Source organism: Anas platyrhynchos, chromosome 4 (genome assembly GCF_047663525.1).
Source record: "Anas platyrhynchos isolate ZD024472 breed Pekin duck chromosome 4, IASCAAS_PekinDuck_T2T, whole genome shotgun sequence".
Taxonomy (NCBI): Eukaryota; Metazoa; Chordata; class Aves; order Anseriformes; family Anatidae; genus Anas; species Anas platyrhynchos.
Window position 1 is genome coordinate 40,531,599 of NC_092590.1, and position 24,550 is coordinate 40,556,148.

Genomic DNA, 24,550 nt, shown 5'->3' on the forward strand with positions numbered 1-24,550 from the left:
CCCCAGCCCTGTTGCCTGCCAATGCCCAGGTACCTTTAGAGCATGGGAAGGGTGGTGGGACAGGCAGTACATTTTAGTGGGAATCCTGTTGCAACCACCATTGTCTCTTTTTCTGGCATTGCCATTATTGGTGCGTGGCAGCTGCTCTCTGCTGGCTTGGGTTTCTGAGTTATGAGGCCTGATCTGCTCATTTCCTCTCTCTCGGGTACCCTTGTTTACACTGCTAAATCCCACCCCAGCTACTGCCAGCTCTCTGCCTGCTGCTGCCTCAGTGCTTTAGAGGCAGACACTCATGTAGGGTTGCAGCTCTGTGTGCTGGTCGGTCTGCAGGGAACTTCAGGAGACTCCTTTCCTTCTAAAAGTGATTCTGCCTGGGGAAAGTAGACCCCATTCATAAATCAGGTGCTCAGAGATTTAATACTTTCAAATTCCCAGGATAGCCTCCTATAATAGATAAAAACTGCTTTTAATATGCAATTATTTCTTTACACCCTTTTTATTACATTTATTTTAGGCATGGCAGCGAGGTGTGTGTCTGTGTGGAGCAGTTAAGAGGAAGTTAGACCTGAGATCCTGTGCTAGATAAGGCAGGTTGGAGGAAGAGCCTTGAAATGTTCCTCAGCCCCACTCCTCTTCATTTCCATATGTGATGGAAATGGCGATGCTGGCGGGTGTTTTATTTTTAGAATCCCTTTTAGAATCCCATGTCAGGTTTGTGGTTATAGCTTCCGTGCCTCCAAGCAAGTGCTGTGATTTACTATTGCTTCTCATCATAACCTACACAACTGGCAGTGCTGTAAGCACTTCCAGCAAATAGGCCTCAGAAGAAAATAAGAAGCCGGAGCTCGTGAAAGAGCAGAGGTGCTCCCTTCATCTCCTGGCTGAATGTGAGCTAGGTAATAAAAATAAAATCTGAGTTTTTTGGGTCTCAAGTGGAAAAGGTTACAAACTTCCTAGAGTACATGAAAGTTTCCCAAGAATGAAATAAACAGAGCATGTCAAAGCACTGACATTTGATAGGGAACATGGAAGTCATTTATCAAAGCTGTGATTGAGAACCCAGCGGTGACAATATACTTGTATTTGAATCCTCTGAGTCTAGACTGTGCTGCTTTCTAAAAGTCAAGCTTTTGTGAAAAAGAGTGGCAGACACCGCTTTTTTTTACAGGTCCAAACTATACCATACCTCGATTGTGATACCCTACATTAATGAAGCTGTCTCTAAAGGTGAGCAAACATGTAATGATTGGACGTGGCATCCACCATCCACAAAATGAGGATTTTAAGAATCATTTATGCTCTAAAATGCTAAATGCAGTTCCCTCATGCTCAGCTGCTTCCCAGTTTTTAGGCAGTCAACTTACATCACAGGTATTCCTGCAATATCACTGTGTTCCTAGCAGCAAGCCTGGCTCTATAGTGGGGTGAGCAAGCCTGGCTGTTACAACAAGGAAGAAAAGCCTGTTTAGGTTCTGTGGACCTTTAGGTCAGCAAGAAATGTGTACCTTAAGGTCAAATTACAGTGCAAAATAAAAACCAGGTCTGATTATTCATACGTCTCTTGGAAACAGTCATAAACTTTGTACAGTAAGGCTGTAAATGGGGGTAATCTGGAGATGCTAGATACTGGCACTCAATGGATATATGGAAATGGTTTATCAAAGAGCTGGCTGAGAAGTTAACAGGAGATAACTTACATCTTAAGTTTCAAATCTATGATTTTTTTTTTTTCTTTTAAGATACATTTTTCAATATGTAGAACTCTGTTTCATTTTGTATCATTTCAGGAGCTGTTTTCCTCCTCTTGTGTTCATTTCTTGGTTAAGAGTACTTGGTACTTGTTATAAAAGAAATGTGCATGGCTAAGCAGAGACACTGTGTCTGATATTTAGTGTAGTAATCTCAAAAGTACTTTGTGGATTTAGCTGTCCTCTTTAATATCTGCTGAGTTGCGCTGTTTTTCTTTGGGAATACCAGGAATCCTATCCATTCCATGTGAAATGAATCAGGATCCTGCCTGAATGTTAGATGTCTCTTTAGCTGCTAGTCCAAGTTTCAGACGAATCAATTCTGCTCTTCAAAGAAAGGTGTTTCGTAAAAGACATTGGCATAAGGAGTTAGGACTTGAGCCATGATGTAAATGAGTTCTTCACTCTGGTGAGATTTGGCTAGCCAGCCCGAGTTGGTACATGATGCGACTTCAGCCAAGTTCAAATTTCTATTAAAATAAAACAAATTGCATTGCAAATGTAGCAATTATACTTAAGCTCTCAAGGGCTGTTGACAGATCCGTTTCTGCTTAGGACTTCAGCTGGAAGGGTTTGGCTGGAATAAGATGTTATGGAGAATGGTGTTACTCTGTGCAATTGGTACCTTTCTAGGTCTTAAGTTTTAGCCAAGAGAGTATTTATGCTAATTTACTTTTCAGGAAACCCTGCTGGAAAGGGTACTTGAAAACATTTGAGAAGTTAATAAAATCTCCTGCCCTTCCCAGCACACTTACATCACAGTTGGACCCTTCAAAGTCAGTTGGTCATAGAAGACCCCTTTTATGAACTGTAACCAATTATAAACCAAACCAGTGAAGTCAAGCTCCAGGAAGACAGCAAGTAATTAGACACAGCAGAAGCCCTTTTCTTCTCTTGCGAGGTGATAGAAAGTGAGAAGGGTTTTAAATGCAGACTGAGGCCCGATTCTTCTCTCTATTATCCTGGTGTCGTGCTGTTGTATCTCTGCAGATGTCAAACAAACGCATCAAAATGGGGAAGGAAGCCCTTCAACTTGCACCCCAGCAGTAGCAACCATGGTGCGTGCGGTGGCGTAAATGAGAGCGCAGCTTAATAGCTAGTCTTTCCTTTCTCATTTCTCCCCTGGAAAATCACAATTAAAAGAAGATAAAGAGAAGTCACGTAATTTAATAGTGTCTGCACCACAAGCCCACAAACAGCAATTCCAGTCTGGAACATAAGGCTGGGACATATTGGGAGGCAGTGAAGGGAGAGAAGTGGGGATCTGCTGAGGAGAATGCTTGCTACAATAAACAAAGTAATCATAGTTTGTTGCTAAAACTAGTCATCGCCGAGACCTATATTAGCATTTACAGATATACAGACTCAAGATGTGCTGTGATGACCCCATACCTTTTGCCTCTATATTCCTGGCTTTGATTTTGTCCTGGGAGGTGGCCTTCACTCAAGTTTTTCATCTTCCTTTTACTCCATTTCTTGTAACTGATTGGTGAGATTGCATTTTTTTTTCACACAGTGACATGGTGAGAACCGTTTGATCCTTTCAGTGTAATGGTCTGTCTTATAGGTTGCTGTTCACATGAAAATGGTGTATGGGAGGGAAGCAAGTTTATGTCAGATCATACTGCTCTACTGCCCAGGGTTCAGGATTGCCATAGTTCACTGAAAGACCACCTGGGAATATGTAGAGATGTAGGCTGGGCTCTGGTGTACACAGCATTTATTAAAACAAGCCTGTACATCTCCTGGTCTTGTATGGGCGTCCTGGGAATCTTAAATTACTAGCTCTCTTGATGCTTTCTGTACTGTGTGTGGCTATTTTTTTCCCCGTATCAGGATATTTGGGTGAATCTGCACTTGCGATTTCTTCGCCAAGCTTTGGCCCTATGGACTCTGCAATGGATGATTAGATTTTAGGAGTGCCAAAATCTGGAAACAGTTCATTTGGAAAATTGCTTAACAGATTGCAAATGGTGAATAAATTATTGCACAGGGGAACCTTTCAGAAGGAACTTGAAACTCCTGTGGCGGTAAATTTCTGACTAAAGAAATATAGAATATACAGGCTCATGCTCATGAAAACCAAACCCTTTCCTGGAAGCCATGTGAAAGAACTGGGACTTTCCCTCTCTTCTTCTTTTTATTTATTTGTTGTTATTTTATTTTATTTTAATATAACACAAATTCTCTTTGACAATTACAACAGCACAGTAAAGATGTGTTTTATCACACCTAACTTTTCCAGCAATTACTGGATTTGTTTACTGACTGTGTCTCATTGATGCAGTTTTTTTTTTTTTTCCCCAGGAATAAGCTTTTGTAAAATCTGGATTTAAAGTGGATGTAAGGAAATGATTTTGTCATGGCCTCTAAACAACAACGGGTGTGGTGACAATGTATTTTATACTTGTGAATTCAGCTGAATCTGTAGGGCATATTTTGATGGTGTGTTTGTTGTTTCATAGAAAGATCAGTCTGCAGTGGTCACAGCTCTTAGCACTTACTGTTTGTTATTATAAAACTTGTCATTAAGCTGGGACATGAGCTGTAGACTTCTGGGAATGTTCCTCAGCTGATTTATTTACATTGTTCTTCTTATCCCCAGGTTCTTACTCTTGATTTTTTTTTTTCCTTCGTACTCAGCCTTCTCTGTTTGTTTCTCTCAGAAATATGTGTGGGAGGCGGTGCAGTGCCAGAGTGGATTATCAGAAGATCTATGGTTCTACAACACATGAGGTCAAATCCAAAACCCAGTAGATATCCTGATTAACTGAACCCCGTGCCCTTGCTCCAGGGCTCTTTACAGGCTCTAGAAGGAGGAAATTTGCTTCCAAGCTTTAGAGCAGAGCTTGGCAGTACATGGCAATGCATTTCAGCCCCATACAGTCACAGGCGGGACTGGCTATATTCCTAATGCTGCATTTCTTTGTGGTGGTAGATGCCTCGGAGACTTGTATTCTGGGAAGCACAATGCAGATGTGCCCTTCATTTAAGCTGTCTTGATCCTTCCTTACAATTGCTTTGTATATAGGGCAGAAAGGGAAGATTTGGCTTAGAATAGTAGCTGGGGGTGGGTAAACCTTAACATGCATAGAGATTCAATTCAGTTTTAATTACCATTTAGATGCTACCTTCATTGTCTAAAGCTACCTTCATTGTCTAAATCTCATCTGATTTTATAAAGACTTTTGGTGATATTGTCGGTATTTTCTTGGTTCAGTTTTCCTCAGAATTATTTCCTTCTGATACTGATTTTCTTTAAAGTACCAGAGGAGCAGCCTGCTTGAATATCGTCTCAGTGGTAATGCACAAGCCAGTTCTTAGGCATTGTGTGGGTTTGGAACTAGCATCTGCACCTGAACTTCTACTCAGAAAACTACTTCAAGATTGATTTTTCTTGATTTGGAAAGAAGTTGAGATTTCACTCTGAGATGAAATGCAAAAGGAAAACACTACCTTGCAGTAACCAGTGACCAGTTCAATGCAGGTTCAATTCTTTGGTCAGTTTTATGCAAAAAAATATTGCAGTCTCCCATGTGTGAGCATAATGCTATGTTTTTTAAGCCGTTGGCCATCCTGAGGTCTGTCTTGGTTGGACAAGAATTCAGTCTTGGCTTTAAGATTTGTTTTCCTAAGAAATGTCATACTGAAATGGCTAGGTTTCCTTTCAAAAGTTTTAGCTTCAATGAATGAAAATCTTCAAGTGAAAAATACCTTTTTCTTGAATTTTCTCACTCCCTCTAGTCCAGAAGTGTTCACTGCCTGTGTGGTAGTTGTGAATTCAAATTGTGTCAGAAACATGACTTATCAATATGCTAACACCATATGTTGCATTTGATTGATAGGACACACAAGTGAAAAGGTGAAATCTACATACTTTGAGGCAATTTAATAGAGAATGGAACTCGGGTATGATTTTTCCTGATTTGGAGAGAAGCCCAGGAGGATGTATAAAATACAAGAAAATCAATACAGTGATCCTCTAAGGAAAGGAGGTTGACTTCAGTGTTAATGGCATTGAAGTTCTTACCCCAGTGCACTCACTGCCTGTGGTTCATAGCAGAGTTTGATAGCGTTATCCTGCTGCAGGTTGGGAACTGCCTCTTAAATTGGGTGGATAGGAAAGGCATGATTAAAGCTCTCACTTAGAAGTTTTACATAAGGCTCGCACCTGTCTCTCCGTGCCTTCAGATGATTCAAGGACCAAGTGTAAATCTGAACTGAAGTGTCAGTGAGAAGCGAACCATGCTGCGTTGCTCACCCCCAAAATCCTCAAACCGGCCTTTCATTTCTGTTGAAATCTGTCACTGAAAGCAGTGCCTAATAAGCAGCAGTCAGACGGGCTCTGTGCTAACGTGCTGCAGCCCTCTGAAGGCCTGATCCCACTGGGAGACAAAAGGAGATGCAACCGGAGCGCTCGTGTCACAAAGCCCCCCGTGCTGCTCCAGGCACGAGTTAGGATTTTTTTTTTTTTTTTTTTAATGAATACAGCCTGCTGACGAGTTTGGGCTTGTTTCGTTGCTGTTTTGTTTTTATTTCTCCTGGTGGTTGTTGTTGCTATTACTGTAAGTGGGGGTTAGTGCTCTTCAGTGCTGAGAATGCTCACTTGTGGAAATGTGTGTTTTTTCATCCTTGGTTTTGAACTGCTCTTCTATTTTAGAGGAAATAAGGCTGGGATTTAAGTTAGAAGTGAGTACAGCAGTCAGGTTTTGCTAACAGTTAGAATCAACAAATATAGTTTTAATTTGTTTGTAAGTTTGACAGAAAACGTGGTTTCAGTCATTCAAATGGTATGGTGAAAATAGCCTAAAATCGATATTTTTGGTTACATTTATTTATTTATTTATTTATTTATTTATTAAAGCTGGAGTAAATGCTGATTTATTCAACAGCTTGGTGGTTGAAGCATTCGATTAAAATTTCTGTTCTGAGAGGATTTGAAACTGTGTATCCCTACTTGGAGTCTGATGCTAAGTAGATGGAAATCTATTTATACCCAGGTCAGGCTCAAATCTTAACCAAACTGGCCATGAATTACCTGGCAGCTGAACTACAACTTTTTGCATGATCATGTTACCAACATCCAGTTCTGCAGCTTTTCTTGAGTTGGTAACTGTGTTTCTTCTAGCAATACTGGACTTGTATTCTGGGCTGTCTTCTCTGGTCCTTGGTATTGCCTTCTCTGTCATTAATAAGTGCATCCTACAAACTGATTCCTTCTAGCTTCATCACATGAGACCATTGGCTTCAGGTAGAACTAATATCACGTCTACACAGATTTGATCCTGCAGTACAGCATGATCTCGTGCACCTGGATTAACTACAGTGGCTGGCACCACAATTGCTAATGCATGCAAGATGTGCAACAAGCGATGCTACCCTGCTTTATTTATTTATTCAGTTTAGAGCTTCTTTTCAGCTTTGTACAGGCATACTAATGTCAAGGATTCCCCTGAGAAATGAGGACTAGAAGTAAAGAGGATCATTAAATTCTGACCCAGCTGTGTTTCTTTGAGGAAAAAATGAGAAAATAATGGATTTTTGTGTTGGATTTCGAAACACCTTGTAATTTGAGACAGATAGAATAGCTCTTTTGCTCTGTGCTTGCAGTCTCTTCTGGCACACCAGAATTCCCACTTCTTTCTCTCCTTTCCCCCACCTGATTGAGTGACCTTCACAGCAGAGTTTGTCAGTTGTGGCAAACTTGGCATCTCTTCAAAATGTTAATGTAGCTATCTGAAAGGATCTGGCCATGATGCAGCAGCTCTGAGCTCTACTCAGAGGGAGCACAGGTGTTGTGTCCTTCAAACTGAAAAGTGTGGCCTTGGAATTAAAGGATCAAATACTGGTTTCAGACCTGAATCCCTTCTTGGTGTAGAATATCACTTCAGATATTGAAGTGCAGATACCACCTCAGCTGAGCAATGGTATCAAGAGACTTGAGTTGCACTTGAAACATCTGGGTTCTGAGCCCCATTGGGCTCAGCTTGAAAGGAAAATAAAAGTAGGCAGCTCAAATTGACCATGCTTCTTGTATGGGAGGCCTGGGAGCCACAACCTCTTTGTATCCTCAAAGGATTTCTCCTTCATAAAGGTTTCTCACTTCTTTGTTATAAGCATGGCAATTTACTTTGTTGAGATGGTTTTGTTTAGATGTGTTTTTTTTTTTTTTTTACTGGTAGTTTCTAATTAAGGTACTTTGGGCTCACCAAAAAATGCACTCACCATCATTAGTGGTTGCTTCTTACACTATTTGTTTCATGTTCGGGGGTAGCAACCAGATTGTGAAATAATGATCTACCTTATGTATTTCAGAAACATACCCCTCGCAATATGCATTTCAATGATTATCGTCACAGTTGGCTATGTGTTAACAAACGTGGCTTATTTCACTACAATCAGTGCTGGGGAATTGCTGCTTTCAAAAGCTGTTGCAGTGGTAAGTTACAAAAGAGAAATTCAAAGCTTTATATCCCTGCTGTATCCCAATTATGTTTGTTGATATATTTTTATTTCCAAGGGAAGGAAGGAAAAAAAAAGAAACTGGGAGGGAGGGTGGGGACAATGAGGGACATTTCCAGTCATGTTTGGCTCCTCTTTTACCCAGCAAATTAGCGACCAGGTAAACTTTGTCTGATTTTTGATCCCATTGATTTGATGAATGGGATTGTATTTAAGGCCATAGCATTTGTAATAAAATGTTAGACCATAATTTTTTAATTGATATAACAAAGTCCATAGGACTTAAATTTTATAGCTAAGTACATACTTGAAAAATTATTTTCTAAATCAGGGACTGTGCTCCTGGGAAACAGAAAATACAGATACTTGTGAAAGTCTAAGCTACTTTTTGTAGCAGGAAGCAGTAATGCTGTCTCTGTACAATGTGTGTCCCAGGTGCTTAGAAAGGGAAGTGCTGTCAATACTGGAGTTCATTTGGGAAGGAGTTAAAAGGCCACCTGGATTGCAAATGCTGTTGTGATTGGTCTTGCTGAATTGCTGTAATGACAGATTTTTATATATACAATATCTGATTTGCAGCAAGGAATTAAAATTTTCTATTTACCTTTCCAGTAGTGACACTGCCTGTGACTTTTTCAATTGGCATGCCATTTAAAAATGACCAATTCTGTAGCTCTTGGGAGTTTCAGGAGCAAAACACTTTGCAAATCTTCAGAAAATTATACATATCTCTCGTGGTGCCCTCAAACAATGAAGCGTGACTGGATGGAATATAGTCTTGGGTGGCATCAGCTAAGTAAAATGAAGGCTACAGAAGAAAATATAAGGTATGCAGATCAGATTTTGGTCTGTTCAGACTGGGTCTTCCTTTTGGAGGCATAATTACCTGAAATGACATTAATAAAAGACTGGTTCCACCTCAATAGCTTTGCCTCAACTGGAGGCCTACCAGATACAGCCAGAAGTAAGAGTGAGAGACCTTATCGGCACTAGTCCTGATGCCAAAAAAGGAAAGGTAACAAATGCACAGCACAAGTTTCAATGAAGGATGCAGAAAAGGATATAAATAAAAATTATAGTACTTATTAAAAAATTTGTTAATGAAGTAAAATTGCTTTCATGTTTTATGACGGAAAATTCACTGTATGTTTCTCTCTCCTCTAACAGACCTTTGCTGAACGATTAATGGGAAATTTTTCTTTAGCTGTACCAGTATTTGTTGCTCTCTCCTGCTTTGGATCTATGAATGGTGGCATTTTTGCGGTCTCCAGGTGAGCATATGTTGGTATTACTGGGGGTGAAAGGCATGGGATATACATTGAAAGTAAGGAAGCAAGGGAAAGGGAAAAAAGGACTCATTCCTTTAGCAGGAAATCAAAAAATGACTGTGATATTTATCAGGTATGGTTTTGTTTGTTTGTTTGTTTGTTTTGTTTTTGTTTTTTTTTTTTCTTTTCACTTTGTTACTATTGAGTTTAGTATCTTTGTTAAAAACACTTTGAATGGTTTGGCAATGGATCTCTCTGAGTGCAGCACTTAATTAATGGCTGCTTTGTTTCATGTGAAGGAGGTAAATTGGAGGGAAAATATTAACTACTTCTAAAGACTGATCATAGTGTATGGTAAGAGGGGGGACACATCCAGAGATGACTTTGATTTCCGCATATGGGCTTCTCCTGCTACTCTTTGCATTCAGAATACCTCAAACAAGCCTAAGAAGTGCTGCTGTGTTGTGTGACTTTCATGAGCCGCTTTGCCTAGTCAAATAATGAGCACATTTAAAGTCTGTCCACATTTATTTCCCACCAGGATGTTCTTCGTTGCATCCCGCGAGGGTCACCTTCCGGAAATTCTCTCCATGATTCATGTCCGCAAGCACACTCCTCTGCCAGCTGTCATTGTTTTGGTAAATCATACAAACAAATGTTCCTGCACAAGAATTCATATTACAGGCTCGCTCTGGAGGATTCGAACAGAATTTGGGCACTGCTTGAGTCTCATTTATTAATGTATATGCAGGCTTTGGGCAGGGCAGAGGACAGTAAAGAGAGGAAAGAGATTTGGGAGTTGTTCTTATTCTATCATCTCCTCCTCACTATCTTGTCGGTAGCACTTCACTGCCTATCATTGCAACCTAATTCATGTCTTATTGCCCTTTATTTCTAAGAACCTGCTAGTGATGAGCTAGTTTGCCTTTCAGAGAAACAAATTCCACTTATACAAACAAACAAACAAAAAAGGGCTTCATTTAACTGGAAGTGCAGCTAAACACTGGCATCTGGGAGCACCCTAAAGGCTCATTATACTACCTTACAGTGAAAAATGCAAACAATTATGCACTAGGATAATGGGAGGGGAACCCTCAGCAGTGCAGTGTAATGGTGATTAAAAAATGAGAGAGCATGTGCCTGGGCAACAGTCTGTGAATCGTCTGAGGAAAAGCACCAGCATTATAGTTGAAATCCTATTACTGACTTCTAACATAGAGGCAGAGCTAAATGTTGGCCATGTCTTTGCATTGCAGGCTAATTTGTATAGTAAAATGTTAGGACAAAATGTCAAAATACAGACCTCACACCAATTTGCATAGTGCCAAGTAGATTTCCACTTAACTCACAGACTTCTTCTTAACTGTGGGTTGGGTGTTCAGCCCCTCTTTTGGGACCGATGACTGTAATGTATCTGGACAGACCTCTGCCAGACCTCGGGGAGGCTTCTAACCACAGTAGAAGATGTGTGTGCATATAAGAGTGTACACTAATAAGATCAGTTGCTTGTACTGGAATTTAAATAATCTTTTCCTTTTGCTAGAGATGTCTGTGAGCTCACTTGTGAAGTGCCAGCTGAAGTGTTGAATTTTATATGTGCTCATACAACTGTAGCATCCAAGTTTTGAAAATTAGACAACGTATTTATTGTGAAAAGTTTTAATGAAATTCACTTTACTTAAACATTTACTTTGCATTTTATTCCTTTGGACTGAAGTATTCCTAAGTTTTGGGTAAATTGCACTGACTTTTCTGTGAAATGAAATGTACTAAATATATATAATATATATATTTTTTTTCTAAAAAATGTCTTCTGCTCTTGTACCTGATCACCAGTGCATTGATTTCCTTTTTAAAAAAAGTCATATTCTCATATGAAGATGGATTTCACTCAGAGATTTTTATTTTTTTATTTCCTCAGTGCAAGTAGAGTAGTAGTGGGATACATTCTGCATCATGGCTGATGTGGGTATAACAACTCCAAGAAATGATACAGTCTTGTTGTAACTCTATTTTGTTTCTTTTATCCTTTTGGCCTTCACTGGCCATGACTCTTTGTTGCATTTTCTTATAACTGAGATTTAAAACCTGTGGGTGCTGAGTCTATATAGAAGAATTCTTGCCCAATGTAATTCAGTGGTAAAATTTCCTTTGACCTTTACAGAGAAGGAGCTTGCTTAATATCTGTGTGTAAAGAACCAAGCTCTTTCTAAGTCATTAGAGGTTGGAAGCCAGAGACCCATATTTGAAGTATTGATCCTTCTGGTTCAAATCCATACAGCCTTCATTCCTTAAAAAAATAAATAAAATTAAATTAAAAAAAAAAAAAGAAAAAAGGAAAGAAAAAGAGCCTGTGACTCCAGGTAACTCATACAACTTAGTTTTCTTTATGTAAGGATTTAGCCCATCATAATAGTGCAGCTGCGGGTGATTTCACCTGTTGCCTCATTGTAAACCTGGAGAGGCTGGCACTATTAGGACCTCCTTTTTTTGTTTCTGAACAATAGCACTATAGGGAAATTGATGGGTGCCTTCATCCCCAAATATAAGGCTGTGTCATTGCAGGCATAGGGTGTCTCATACGGACACCTGCATAGTCATCCCACGCTACAGATATTCTGTTTTTGTCCAGAGATAACACTGAAGCAGGTTCATGTAGCCCATACTAATCATCTAAGCCACCCTCTATGCGTAAATTTTGAGTTCCTTATAGAGACCTTGTATCTCAGGACACCTGTTTAATGAGGAAATGTTTTCCTTCTACTGTTGTTTTTCCTTCTTGCTGTTCAGTAGGCTCTTGAGTGACAGCTAAACGCTTCTCTGCTTTGAAATTTTTGCATTTCTGATGTGCAGTAAGTCTGCACCCTGCGAGCCTAACAGGCATGCTGCAGATATGAGCTGGTGTCAGTGCAGTGTGCCCAGCTGGCACACAGTGTGTAGCTAACCTCTACCACCTCCTCTTTGCTGAGTTCCCCCATTGCAGACTGTGGGAATATAAGATTTTTTCCTCTTCCACAACACACCTTGAATCCTGGTGATACGAAACTGCCTTCGTATAACCGGATGCAACCAAAATTTAGCTGCTTTTGTCATTTGCATTAGTGATGAGAGAGTGTGCTGGGCACACAGTGTGAGTGGCAGTGTGCTGGGCAGTTCCCATGAGAATGAGGCACAGGGTACACAAGTGTTGTGGTGACGCAGTGGGCTCTGTGTCTGTGTATTTGCCTGGGTCATGGGGGACAGATATGTACTGATCACATGTGCTCAGCCAAGATAGACACACATTGATCAAACATGGTCTTAGGAGACAGTTAAGTATTGATCACACATCTGATTGCATGAGAATGGGAGGCTCAAAGTCTGTGGCCCTCACATGTTGAGCAAAGGCTGTGTTGCTTGTCCCCATGGAAAGATTTGGCATCACTGCTGTAAAATAATCGAGATCAATCCATTAAAAGCCTCTTACGCTCTGAATTTCTTTTGCAGCACCCTCTCACAATGATAATGTTATTCAACGGGGATCTCTACAGCCTCCTGAATTTCCTCAGTTTTGCCAGGTGGCTTTTTATTGGACTGGTAGTTGCTGGGTTGATTTATCTCAGATATAAACGTCCTGATATGCCTCGTCCTTTCAAGGTAACCTCCGCTCTCTACTGTTTTACATGAATCCTTTTCTCTTGTATGTCACGTAGAGTCAGACAGCAAAGGAGCATTTTCTGATGTAAAAAGCTAACCCCTTTTAAGAAAAACAATAATTAATAGAAAATAGTTTATTATATTGAAGAGTCCCCTTGCGTTTTCCTGTAAGTTCTCCAGTGCTACCCTGGCTGAGTTCTCTTTGGGAAGACGATTCTTGAGAATTCCCTGGTGGCTGTGGGGAAGCAACTGAGGTTGCTGTGCAGAAAGGAAGGTGTTTGCTCAGTTTTACCTGTCTGTCATGTTGAGGCAGTGTGATGCAGGCTAAGGTCTTTATATGCTGCCAAGCTGTGTGAAAATACATCTAGTCCTGTGTAGTCACACAAGCCTCAAACCCCAAATATTGGGTACATGTGCCAACCTGACTTTCAGCTGGTCCTCAATTTAATCTTTATTTTGATAAAGGCTTGAATAATTTTGCCGACAGAATTCAAGACAGGGATAAACATATAATATAAACATTTATTTCATTGTCTATCCAATATAGAATATTCCAGTGTGATGTACAAATAAATTGGTAGTGGATCTATTGTGATATATGGGACCCACAGCTGAGTTGCAGACACAGTTTCTGTGAAACCAGAAAGAAAACGGTAACAGTCTGGCGTGTTGAACAAAGCCACTTTGGCCTTGGTTCTGCCAATGGTCTTGTTTCTGTAGCATCTTACAAAGTTGTCCCATTGTGTGTATGAAAGGTAATGTCTATTGTGAAAAGAAATTGGAGGATTCTAGCCCTATTTATGTATTTCCAAGAAGCTTATTTTATAAAGAACTAAGACAGTGTGCTGTTGCATTCTTGTAGGCATATCAGCAAATAAGGTCAACAGCACAACCCGTTTTGCTTTGATTAAAAAAAAATGCTTTGACAGTGCACAAGAGGAACAGTAGTGTTTCAAGGCATGAAAAGAAGAGAATAATCTCCAGGGAATTCTCCAGTTCTCCATTACACCATACATCTCACAAGCTACATGTATAGGCATTTCCCTCAGAGAGGTGCTAACATAGTGATTGCAGTGGCATTCTTGAAAATTGAGAGAATTAATTTGATATTGTTATTTTTTTGGTACTTTCAACAGCGACACTGATAATGCTATCAGTCATACTGTCAGAAAGTGCTTTTTCAGTAGCTATCGGTTGCATAATGTTATCAAATATCTTTATCACCAGTCAAATGGGTGTTTAATTTGCTCTCTTCCTGCCAGATTTTGATTTTTACCTTAGGAAGAAAATCAATATGTTCTTAATAGTTTTAAAAGGGGACTTGAGCTCCTTGTTGTGTTTCAAAATGTTTTCTAATAGGTAATTATCAAAGAGGAAATCTTTACTGCAGTTAGTGCTGCTTACTTATCTACTGGAGGATTAGAGAAAGGACTTTTGTAATGTAACATATTTACAGCCCTTAAATTTTAAAGGATGTAAAACACTGTAGTGTTTTAGTGTGTAATTAAAAGACTTCTGTGGTGCTTACTGCATAGTACTCAGCTTAGTTTGGTTCCTGCAGTCACTGGTATTTTGTGTGCCTGTTCTGGATACCTGTATTTCTCCAGGGCTACCCTGTACTGCTGGGTTGTATCCAGTTTGCATTTCATGGAACACTGAATGCTATTGTCATTCAGCAGCAAGGTCAACGCAAAGTAATGGTTCTTTGTGTGGTTGTATTTCAGGTGCCTCTATTTATTCCAGCATTGTTTTCCTTCACCTGCCTCTTCATGGTTGCACTGTCACTTTACTCTGACCCAGTCAATACAGGGATTGGATTTGCAATAACCCTGACTGGAGTTCCTGCCTACTACCTCTTTATCGTATGGGACAAGAAGCCAAAGTGGTTCAGAAAGCTCCTAGGTAAGTCACTGTGGGGCTCCCCTCCTCCATCCTGACTCCATGAATTTCTCAGGGCTCCGGGTGTTGTGAAATCCTTTTCATCGATCCTCTCGGCTGCTCTGCTCGGGGCATGACAACGCAAGTTTCTTTTTGGTGCATGCTATAGCACTGGTCTGCCAGTTACAATCAATGTCAGCTAACTAAACAGAGATGTTTACAGCAAGCCTATTCTTCAGCTAAAGAGATTTGACTTCAAATACCTGGATGCCTCTCGCCTCGATCCCTTCTTCCCTCCCACCCCGTCTGATTCCTTTTAAATCACTGGTCTACCTCCCCTCTGTAACATTTGAGAAAGTGTTTCACTCCTAAGAGTGAAATTGGTTTGGAAATTTAAATGTCACAATTGTGATGAGAAAATAGGATGGACAGAATGGGCCCTGGTGGCACCATGTGTGTAGACCACTGAGGAATATGTAGAATGGGACAGGCTTGGTCACATTTGATGGAGATGTTCTGTCCTTAGAGATGACTTCCAACAAAATGACAACAAAATATATCATACCTGATGCACCTCTGTGGAAATCATTTCAGTGCTTTGTGAAAAACAACTTCCAAGTGATTTGGCTGTGGTATTTCATACCTGGAATACACTGAGAATCATTTTTATGCTATTTCTCAAAGTTTATAGAAGCATTTGTGAAAGTTCTGATGTGTTGGAGGAAGGTTATTTGGAGCTTTTCAATTCAAAAGAAAGCATTGTAATTTATCATAGCACCCCCATTCTTTTTTTCTTTTTTTTTTTTTTTTGTTAGTCAACATGTTAAGAGGTTACCAAAATGCACGTAATTTTTAAAGAATGTATTAACAGAGGCAAAATATTTGAGGAGTAGCAAATAGTCTGTTAAACAAAACCAAAATAAAATCTCTGCTGCAAAACAAAAACTCAACCCCTGAAAATTTTCAACTAAAAATAGCTTACGTATATATACTAAGTGTATATGCTGTTATATAGTATAGGTTCTGAATTGAAAACGTGTATTATCTTTTGTGCTGCAGTATTAGGGGATGATTTAAAATGAGATGCTCACAGTAAAAGAATATCTGAGGATTTATGAATATATTATATGCTAACCTATTATGTGTGTGTGGTTTTTTTTTGTTTTTTGTTTTTTAAATATATATATATATATAAATATAGGGTATATGTATTTATATCCTGCTTGTTGTGAGATCTGTGAATTTCTCTGTCAATTCTTGCTGGGAAGTCCACAGACAGTAGGGCAGAAAATTTCTACAGGAAAAGATGTTAGTTTAAGGCTAGGAAATTCTAGTCTATTTATTTTTATATCCATAAAGTTGTAAATTGCATGAAATGTCCTGGGAATGGGTAGAAATTTCCAGTGCAAATGAAAAGAGACATGTCAAAAACACATTCTATTAAATTGTTGTTATTTATCTGTTTGTAATTTCTCGGACAAATTGACATCTAGGGTCTAGGAAATTCTCCTTATCAAACCCAGGAGATTTTTAGCATTTTCTGTGGAGTCTCAGAGGTTTTGGAATGCAGTTACTTGAGTCTGTGGCCACAGGATGCCAGTGTTGAACCACATTACTTAGGTGAGAGGAAAAATGTTCTCTTTAAGGTAGACTGGGTATATGTGAAGCTCATTCTGCCAGCTGTGACAACGAAGGTAAATCTAGCTTTTCAGATAGCACAAAATTCTCCTCCTGGAAAGAAGGCCTGGTGCCTGTGTAATGTGCATGGACACAGTGTGCTGGCTCAAGGGGAAGTCAGTGAATGCCTGACAGTGGGTGAAACAGCTTGTTCTTGTGATTATTATTCCCAGAATAATGACAGTAATGGCAGAAAAGCGATGTTGACAGTTTTGGGGTGGAGTGGAGATTTACTTGGTAAATAGATATATATATTTTTTCCCACCCAGAGTAAGCGATAAACATTTTGCATGGGTTATTACTAAACTGACATTATTTCTGGAGAGTTAAGGGTGCTCCGCTGTATAGTCTGAGAGCATTTTTCAAAGGCATTGAATGAGGCTGAATTCACTTAAGGTACCTCTGTGAAATACGGGAAGGAAAAGTCATGGGGCAGCTGCAAGCTTGTTATTCTAGCCTTGAAACAATACTCATTAGATGAGTTTAGGCATGAAAGAGTAATTCCAGACATGGGGTGAACAGACAACATGAAAAAATGGGATTGTAATTTACCAAAGGCAGATTTTTTTTCCAGACTGACTGGGTAACTTTCTTTATGAAGATAACATATTTTTCTAGACAGAACCAAAATGTGATAGATCCAAAGTACTTAGACTTCAGCAGAGCATTTTTTGTAGTACTGCGGGGGAGGTCAGAGCAGGTTAGTCTGAAGGCAGCATCCTGCCAGGTAGGCTATGTCCAGGCTGCCCGTGGCATGGTTCCCTCTCTGCCCATTTGCAGAGTCACCTTGTCAGGGTGCACCTGACTTGTTCAGCTACCCCAACATGATTTGGAGCACGGTTCAAAACCACATGGGTACAGACCAGCCCTGTTAAGACTTGTCTGGATATGAACGATAGGTTTTGTAAGGACATGAGGAGAGGGGTGTTGAGCAGCTGGAAGGAGCAGTGGGCTCAAAGACCCAACCTGAAGATGAGTACACTCATGAAAGGAATTTCAGGCTGGTTGCAGTATCAGAGCTCCCCAGGAAATCCTCTCCAAGGCTGAACATCTTTGTTCTTTGGATAAGCACATTTTGAGTGTCCTTAATGGTATTTACATTGCCCATTCTCCTTACCAAATTACTATATTGAACAAAAGATTACTTCACAGTTTGTGAGGTTAATAGGGTCTGGGTGGTGTTTTGCAGTGAGAATAACATTTTGTTCTTTTCCAAAGGAATTTTGCTGTAGTGCCAAATGTGCTGGGACAAATAATTTTCAGCTAGTACAGGCTTCATTTGACCTCTGCTTGCCTGCTTTTTGTAGAACTAATGTGAAAATGAAAAAAGTCAAGTCTAGCAAATCCTGCGAGGCAGATGAGTGTGTAAAAGAGTGGGGCACCAACACCAGGACTCTTCCATTTGGACTTCTCATTTGAAAAGCTAACCTCAGATTCATGGTTTAAAAATCTTTATTTCTTTACTATGGATTGAATTTGGGAGAATTTGGAATTGAATTTTGTTCTTTTTATTGAGCTTGCGATATTGTGATCCACAGGAAGTTTTCCCAGCATTATGCTGCCACAGATTTTATGTGCAGTGTTATGTGCGTGCGGTAAATTACTTCTTTCTTTCCCAAGCTTTATGTGGTGCTTATAGAGCTATCGGATCAGGTTTTTTCTGTTGTAAAGGTTGTCCCCTGGGCCTTATTTACAGTGAATTCTACTCTTGAAAGGGAAAATTAGGGTTGAAAGTAGAAACAAATGGTGTCTTTACTCTCATGATATGTTGACTCATTACAAACAGGAAGGTGCTCCTCAAAGCACACAATATAGAGATACTGACTGACAACAGATAGAAATGTTTTTTTGGGGGGGGAAAAAGTACTCCTTACTCTGTCTTATCCTGTGTATACCACAACCAAAGAAAGAGCCAAGCAAGCAAGCTAGCCCCCCAAACATGTCTGATTGCTGTTCTGTTTGCTTTGCTCGTGTTTCATCACAGTGCAGAGCAGAACTACTGCGTGGAGATGGGAGAGTGGCAGCTGCCTCCTGCTGCGGCGAGGGCAAGGTCTTGCTGCAGGGGGCTCAGCCCTGTTAGTTGGACAGGATATTAAAATCACAGCCGGCTCTTGAGATGCCCAGGCTCTCCCTCTGCTGCCGTGCCCTTTTTCCAAGAACTGTTACACCATAGCTCAGCTTGACAGAAAATCTCTTTTTCTTCTTATTCCTTTGCTCATCTTCAAACCTGGGAGGGGTGGGACAGCCGGGCAAGCCCCTGCTGGCTTTCTGCTGCTGACTTTCCTCCTGCCCTTCACCCCAGCTCTGCTCAGCCCAGATCTGAAGTCCCCGCTGCGGGCAGGGGAGGGAGATGGGAGGAAAATGCAGTCCCTGTTGACTCTCAGCCTCTCTGACCCCATCAGTTTGTAGTCTAAGGGCAGCCTGGCTTTGCACTGAACTGGTGACCTCCAGAGAGACGAGCAGAAGATGGTAGAGGCTGTTAGACAGGAGAGTAGGGAAGTAGTTCGTGTTCATGTCTTCTGAGAGTTGCACTGTTTTACCTTCCTCACTCTGCACTAGTGTAGATGCTGATATGTAGTGCTAGACAAGGAAAACCATAACTTTCTCTTGCAATAATTCCTGCTATGAAGAAAGGCTGAGAGAGATGGGGATGTTCAGCCTGAGGAAGAGAAGGCTCTGGGGTGACCTTATGGCAGCTTTTCAATACTTAAAGGGGGTTTATAAAATAGATGGAGAGCAACTTTTTGCTTGGGCAGATAATGATAGGAAAAGGGGGAATGGTTTTATAATAAAAGAAGGGATATTTAGATTAGATATTAGGAGGAAATTCTTCACTCAGAGGGTGGTGAGGTGCTGGAACAGGTTGCTCAGAGAGGCTGTGGATGCCCCGTCCCTGGAGGCGTTCAAGGTAAGGCTGGATGAGGCCCTGAGCAACCTGGTCCAGTGATTGGCATCCCTGCCAAGGCAGGGGGTGGGCTTTAAGGTCCCTTCCACCCAAACCGTTCTGTGATTCTGTGAAAATAGGTTACTTAGAAGAAAAAAAAGTGACAAGCAAAAGGAGAAGTAAAAGAATGCTCTTTTACTATTCAATATGTAAATTAACTGTGCCATTTATGAATTGGTTCTCTAAAAAGAAAACCATCAGAAACATGAGGTGGAAATACATGTCCAAAGTGACAAAGAGCACAAAGTTGCTTCCTATGTGTGACAGTCTTAGACCTGTGAAGCATTGTAATCATTTTCTCCTTTTTTTTTTTTTTTTTTTCTTGGTTAGGCAGATCTTGGCACGGCAGAATTAACTTGTTCAAAGCCTTTCAGAATTGTATTTCAATATTATGACTTTGCTAAAACTAAGCACTCGTAGAGAGTAGTCGTGCTTTAAGATGTTTTAAAAATACATGCATACATTTATTGAACAAGTTTATACTTTTATACCCTTCCACTATTATTGTATATACATATCCTTGGATCAGAAGCAAAGAAAACATAGTTAAAAAGATAAAAAATTAAGTCAGAAATTTAAATGATACATGCACCAGATATATATAACTTGTGAACAGTATGTGGAAGCAGGTTGTATATCAGCTAAGATAATTTTCATGGCTGCTTCTCCCCTTCTCCTGCCACCCCAAAATCTCCCATGTGTATGTTTTTATCTTTGCAGATAATGTAACCGAAACATTGCAAATCCTCTTGGAAGTCGTCCCGTCAGAGGAGGACCAGAAATCATGATCTTAATCTACCTGAAAATGCAGCTTTTGGCTTGGTGTTTCATTTCAACTTGAGGAAGAGGGCAGGGGGTTTTCTTCCTCTTCCTAATGTTCTGCAAACTGGAGGAACAGGTCACAGCTGAGATGGATACTGAGCGAGTCAGTTACCAGCACTGTATTTTATGATGTTGCAATTTTTTTTTACATGGTCAGTTTGTATGTAGAGAGCAAGAACTTATGCTATGAGGGGACCCATCTTTTTCCTATTTCTTTTGTTAGTGTCATATTTTAAGAAAACATAGGTTCTTCAAACTAAGATTTTTGTTGCATTGCCACTGAAAACATGTTTAAGCATTGTTTAAGTAACCGTCAGGTGTACTGTGAAGAATGTATCCTACTTGCTGTCCCAAGGAACCTACCTCTCACCCGGAAAGGTTGAGATAAAGCTGCTGAGTATCACTTAACAGTGTTCTTCCAGTCACTCTGTCTGACCCTATTTTACTTTCGTCTTGCTGGGAGCACCAGCACATTGAGGCAGAAATACAGTGGTTTCTACTGCCTTTGTGGTAGCAAGTTCAAGGTTACTTCATTCCAGAGTAGTTATAACATAGCATAAAAGAGCATCTTCTGAGGATTAGTATTTCTACCAGTGAGACTGACAGATTTTAGCCTGGAGGCAGTAATTTCATATGTGTTAAATTTTCTACCAGTCTATGACTATTTTTAGCAATGTTTCTTTGTGTACATATGTATAGGAAATATAGCAACTGAGTAATCGCCTTCAAATCAGTCAGGTATTTGAATGCGACCTCCATTGCTGTATGAATATTTTCTATCTGGAAATATATGGACCTGCAGTTATCAGTCAGGCATACACAATTTTACAGTTTTATATGATTGTTTGTGGGCAGCAGATGAGTAATGGTCACTGGTTGTGTAATCAGTGAGAATTTTGTATAGACACAGCAACAAATGCAATTCTCTTTTACAAATAAGATATAAGGCAAGCTACAACAGATTTGTTGATTTGAGTAGGGTACACACCTAATCTGTGGGGTTTTTATTCAAGCACACTCCAATTAACCAGGCTTTGAAGCACCAAGGAACAGGTGCTCTGACATCTTTCTGGTTTTATCTCAGCTGAAACAGAGAAAAGCTATCAAAACTGATAAAATCAAACTAATTTGAAATTTCACCTGCAGAATGATGTTTGAGCTGAGAGTTGGCTCAAATATGAGCTGAAGTTTTACCCTTTTTTAAAAGTAGTTTTAGATAAGGGATTTTTGTAATGCTTAGAAATTCAGTTTTATGTTAATCAAGGACTACTCAACCTTAAGACTAAGGTTTGTTATCACTATGTTAAGAATATAATGCTTAAATATTGAATGCACTACTTTTTGAGCTGTTTGCTATTAGCAAGTCATATGTTTCATGAAAACTTTTATGAAACTAAGCAGCATTAGACTTCCTAAACTGGGAGGAAAGCACAACTAATAGCCAGACCACTACAGTAAAGGGAGACTGTGTGTTGTATATATGTTGTATATTTACAGAACATTTACCATTTTAAGGGTGTACAGTAAAATATCTTAAAATTCTTAAATGGTTTTCTTTCTTGTATTCCTATGGTGGAATTTCCTAGAAGCAGGGAAATGGGAATAACTGATTATTTGGAAGAGTGGTAATTTAAGACAGAGAACACTTTGTAAACTATTTTTACTTTAAATGTTTTCTGTTTACAGTAACTTAAAGTGTTATTTGAAACTTCTCTTAGGCCAATATTTTGAGCTAGATTTTTATGTTGACAGTGCATGTATTTAATTAGTATTTACTTGTGGGTCAGAAGTGTGCTTCTGAGGCCATCTCCTGCCAATCCAAGTTCCCCATGTTTTGGCCTGTGTCATTGTGGAGCATCTCCTGCACACAAACTGCATTTCTCTCTGATGAAACAAATGGCGTGACGCCCTGCAGGACCAAGCCTAATGTGCTTCTCAATACCCAATGTGGAGCGCGTGGGATCTCACCAGAGTGAAACCTCCTCAACACTGATGCTCTGAACAGCAGGTCTTCAGCACCACCTGGTCGATTCCACCAATTCACTCCTATTGTGCCATATTACTTGAAAATTTAGACATAGCCAGTGTTAACATGCAGAAATAAATGGGCTTTGTAAGTATAACTGAATGTTACTTTTTTTTTTTTTTTTTTTTTCCTTCCAAACTTGGGCTTTAAAGTTTAGAAATGTTTTTGAAGTCTGACTGTATTTTATTAAGTCTGTGTTCATGGAAGGGGTTAATTTGTCCCAAGGGAGATCCTATGACTCATTGATTGTGAAGTTGTATATTTTATGAAAAACAAAACAAAACTGCAAAATAAAAAACTAATTTTTGAAAACACACATGGATTCTAATTTCTGTTTCATTTTTTTTTAGCACATACAATCACAATATACAATATTCTAATCAGATTGCCATTGTGTTATAAAAGTCAGTATTAACAGCTTTTATTACACCTGGAAGCGGTGCATATCATCATAAAAGGAGTGAAAATAGGTAACAAATGATTTTTTAAAAACATTGAGTTATTTTTTAAGGCTTTCCAAAGTATTGTCTTCGCTGTCATAAAGGAAATTCATCTAGAATAATGGGTAATTTTTATATATTTTTTCTTATTAGGGCCTGAGGTGATGATACCAATGAGGCTGCTTCTGTGGAGAATTTTAACAATTCTTACAATTCTTTAACAATTCTGTATTTTTTGTTTGTTTACTTTTCTTGCACATCACATATGTTTTAATCAACTGGACTCTGTCAATCCATTGATTTCCTTGTTTTTAGGTGGGTGCTGCTGTTTTTCTGTGAACTTAGTGGTCTTCTGGAGTAAAGGCAGAAATCTCACCAAAGGCAGCAGAAATGAACACTTTGACAGCAGCAAATACCTACAAGGTTTAGTAATGCATCTCTGAGAGACACAGGGCAGCATATGAAGCCTCAGGAGATGGTGACCTACCTGTACACCCCCTGATCTGGACTGCTGGGTGGTCCAGACACGTGGCATGGCCATGTCAGAGGGACATGTTCTGACTTTTGAAGCCCTCTCCCAGCTCTGTGTGGGTACAGTGTGGCCCACCTTTCTTATGGTGCCATGTGCTTCACAGCCGCATTGGCCATCCCCTGCTGGCCCAGGGGGCTGACCTGTTTTCTGAGAGGCTATTGGACAGGGGCCTAATGCTCCCCTCTTTCTTCCAAGGAAACGCAATCTGAGTTGTGCATGAGATACTTCCAGAAGCACCTGCTAGAGTTTTATGCAGGCATTATGCCCTTTTGCATGGCTGTACTCTGACAATATTGCTACAAGACAGAAGAGCCTGGGGTCTGTGACATGACTGGTAGCTGCCAAGTCCTTCAGGGCCTGAGCACAGCACTTTAATAACTGGTACAGGGCTGGAAAGCAGCGTGACCCACCTGAACCCCACCAGGTGGTGGAGAACACTGCATTCTTTAGCTACAATATAAGCTGCTAGGACAGTGTGAGGAGAACAGAAATGAGAAAATTTGCTGTTAACTGAGAAGACCAGGCAGTTTAAACACCGTGTGGGCTACGTCAGTCTTCCTAAAATTGCTTTCAGCATGGATTAATTTAGTCCCTTGCTGTTATTAATGGGCAGCGACTATAGATGTTGAAAACACTGTAATATGTACATATATACACACTTCTTGTGTGTATGTGAAAACATTCAATATTAAAAAAAATAAAACCTCTTTTTATAAACTCAACAAACATCTAATACCTCTTAGGATCGTGTGTACACAACATATAGAGACATATATATGTCAATATACCTATATCTATAGATATATAGATATATGTCAATAACACATTCAAGTTACATTTTGATGAGAAAAGCTTTAAATACTTTTGGAAAGGTCATTAAAAATGAAGCAACTGTCATATGTCTTATGCCACATTTTTGATTTTTTTTTTGGGTGTGTTTTTTACTTTATACAGAAATTGTTGCTTATTTTTATTCTCATTTGTGTATATCAAAAGTTGACTTTTAATAATAATGCAGAGCAACAAAGACATTTAATCAGTTTTGATATAAATATGCATCTGATTGACATAATAAATGAAGGGCCAAGCTGGCTTAGGGAGAGACAAGCCTGAGAGA

General features: G+C 39.7%; 1 protein-coding gene across 1 annotated transcript in view; it reads left to right on the forward strand.

The window, feature by feature from the left end:
* Window positions 1–22,775, forward strand: part of SLC7A11 (solute carrier family 7 member 11) — a 60,763-nt gene extending 37,988 nt beyond the window's left edge. The window contains exons 7-12 of the mRNA XM_005027130.6: window positions 8,064–8,187; window positions 9,378–9,481; window positions 10,020–10,116; window positions 12,965–13,114; window positions 14,839–15,016; window positions 20,334–22,775. Of these exons, the coding sequence (XP_005027187.1) occupies window positions 8,064–8,187; window positions 9,378–9,481; window positions 10,020–10,116; window positions 12,965–13,114; window positions 14,839–15,016; window positions 20,334–20,401 (721 nt within the window). The 3' untranslated portion in view covers window positions 20,402–22,775. The remainder of the gene's footprint in view (window positions 1–8,063; window positions 8,188–9,377; window positions 9,482–10,019; window positions 10,117–12,964; window positions 13,115–14,838; window positions 15,017–20,333) is intronic.
* The last annotated feature ends 1,775 nt before the right edge of the window (window positions 22,776–24,550 follow it).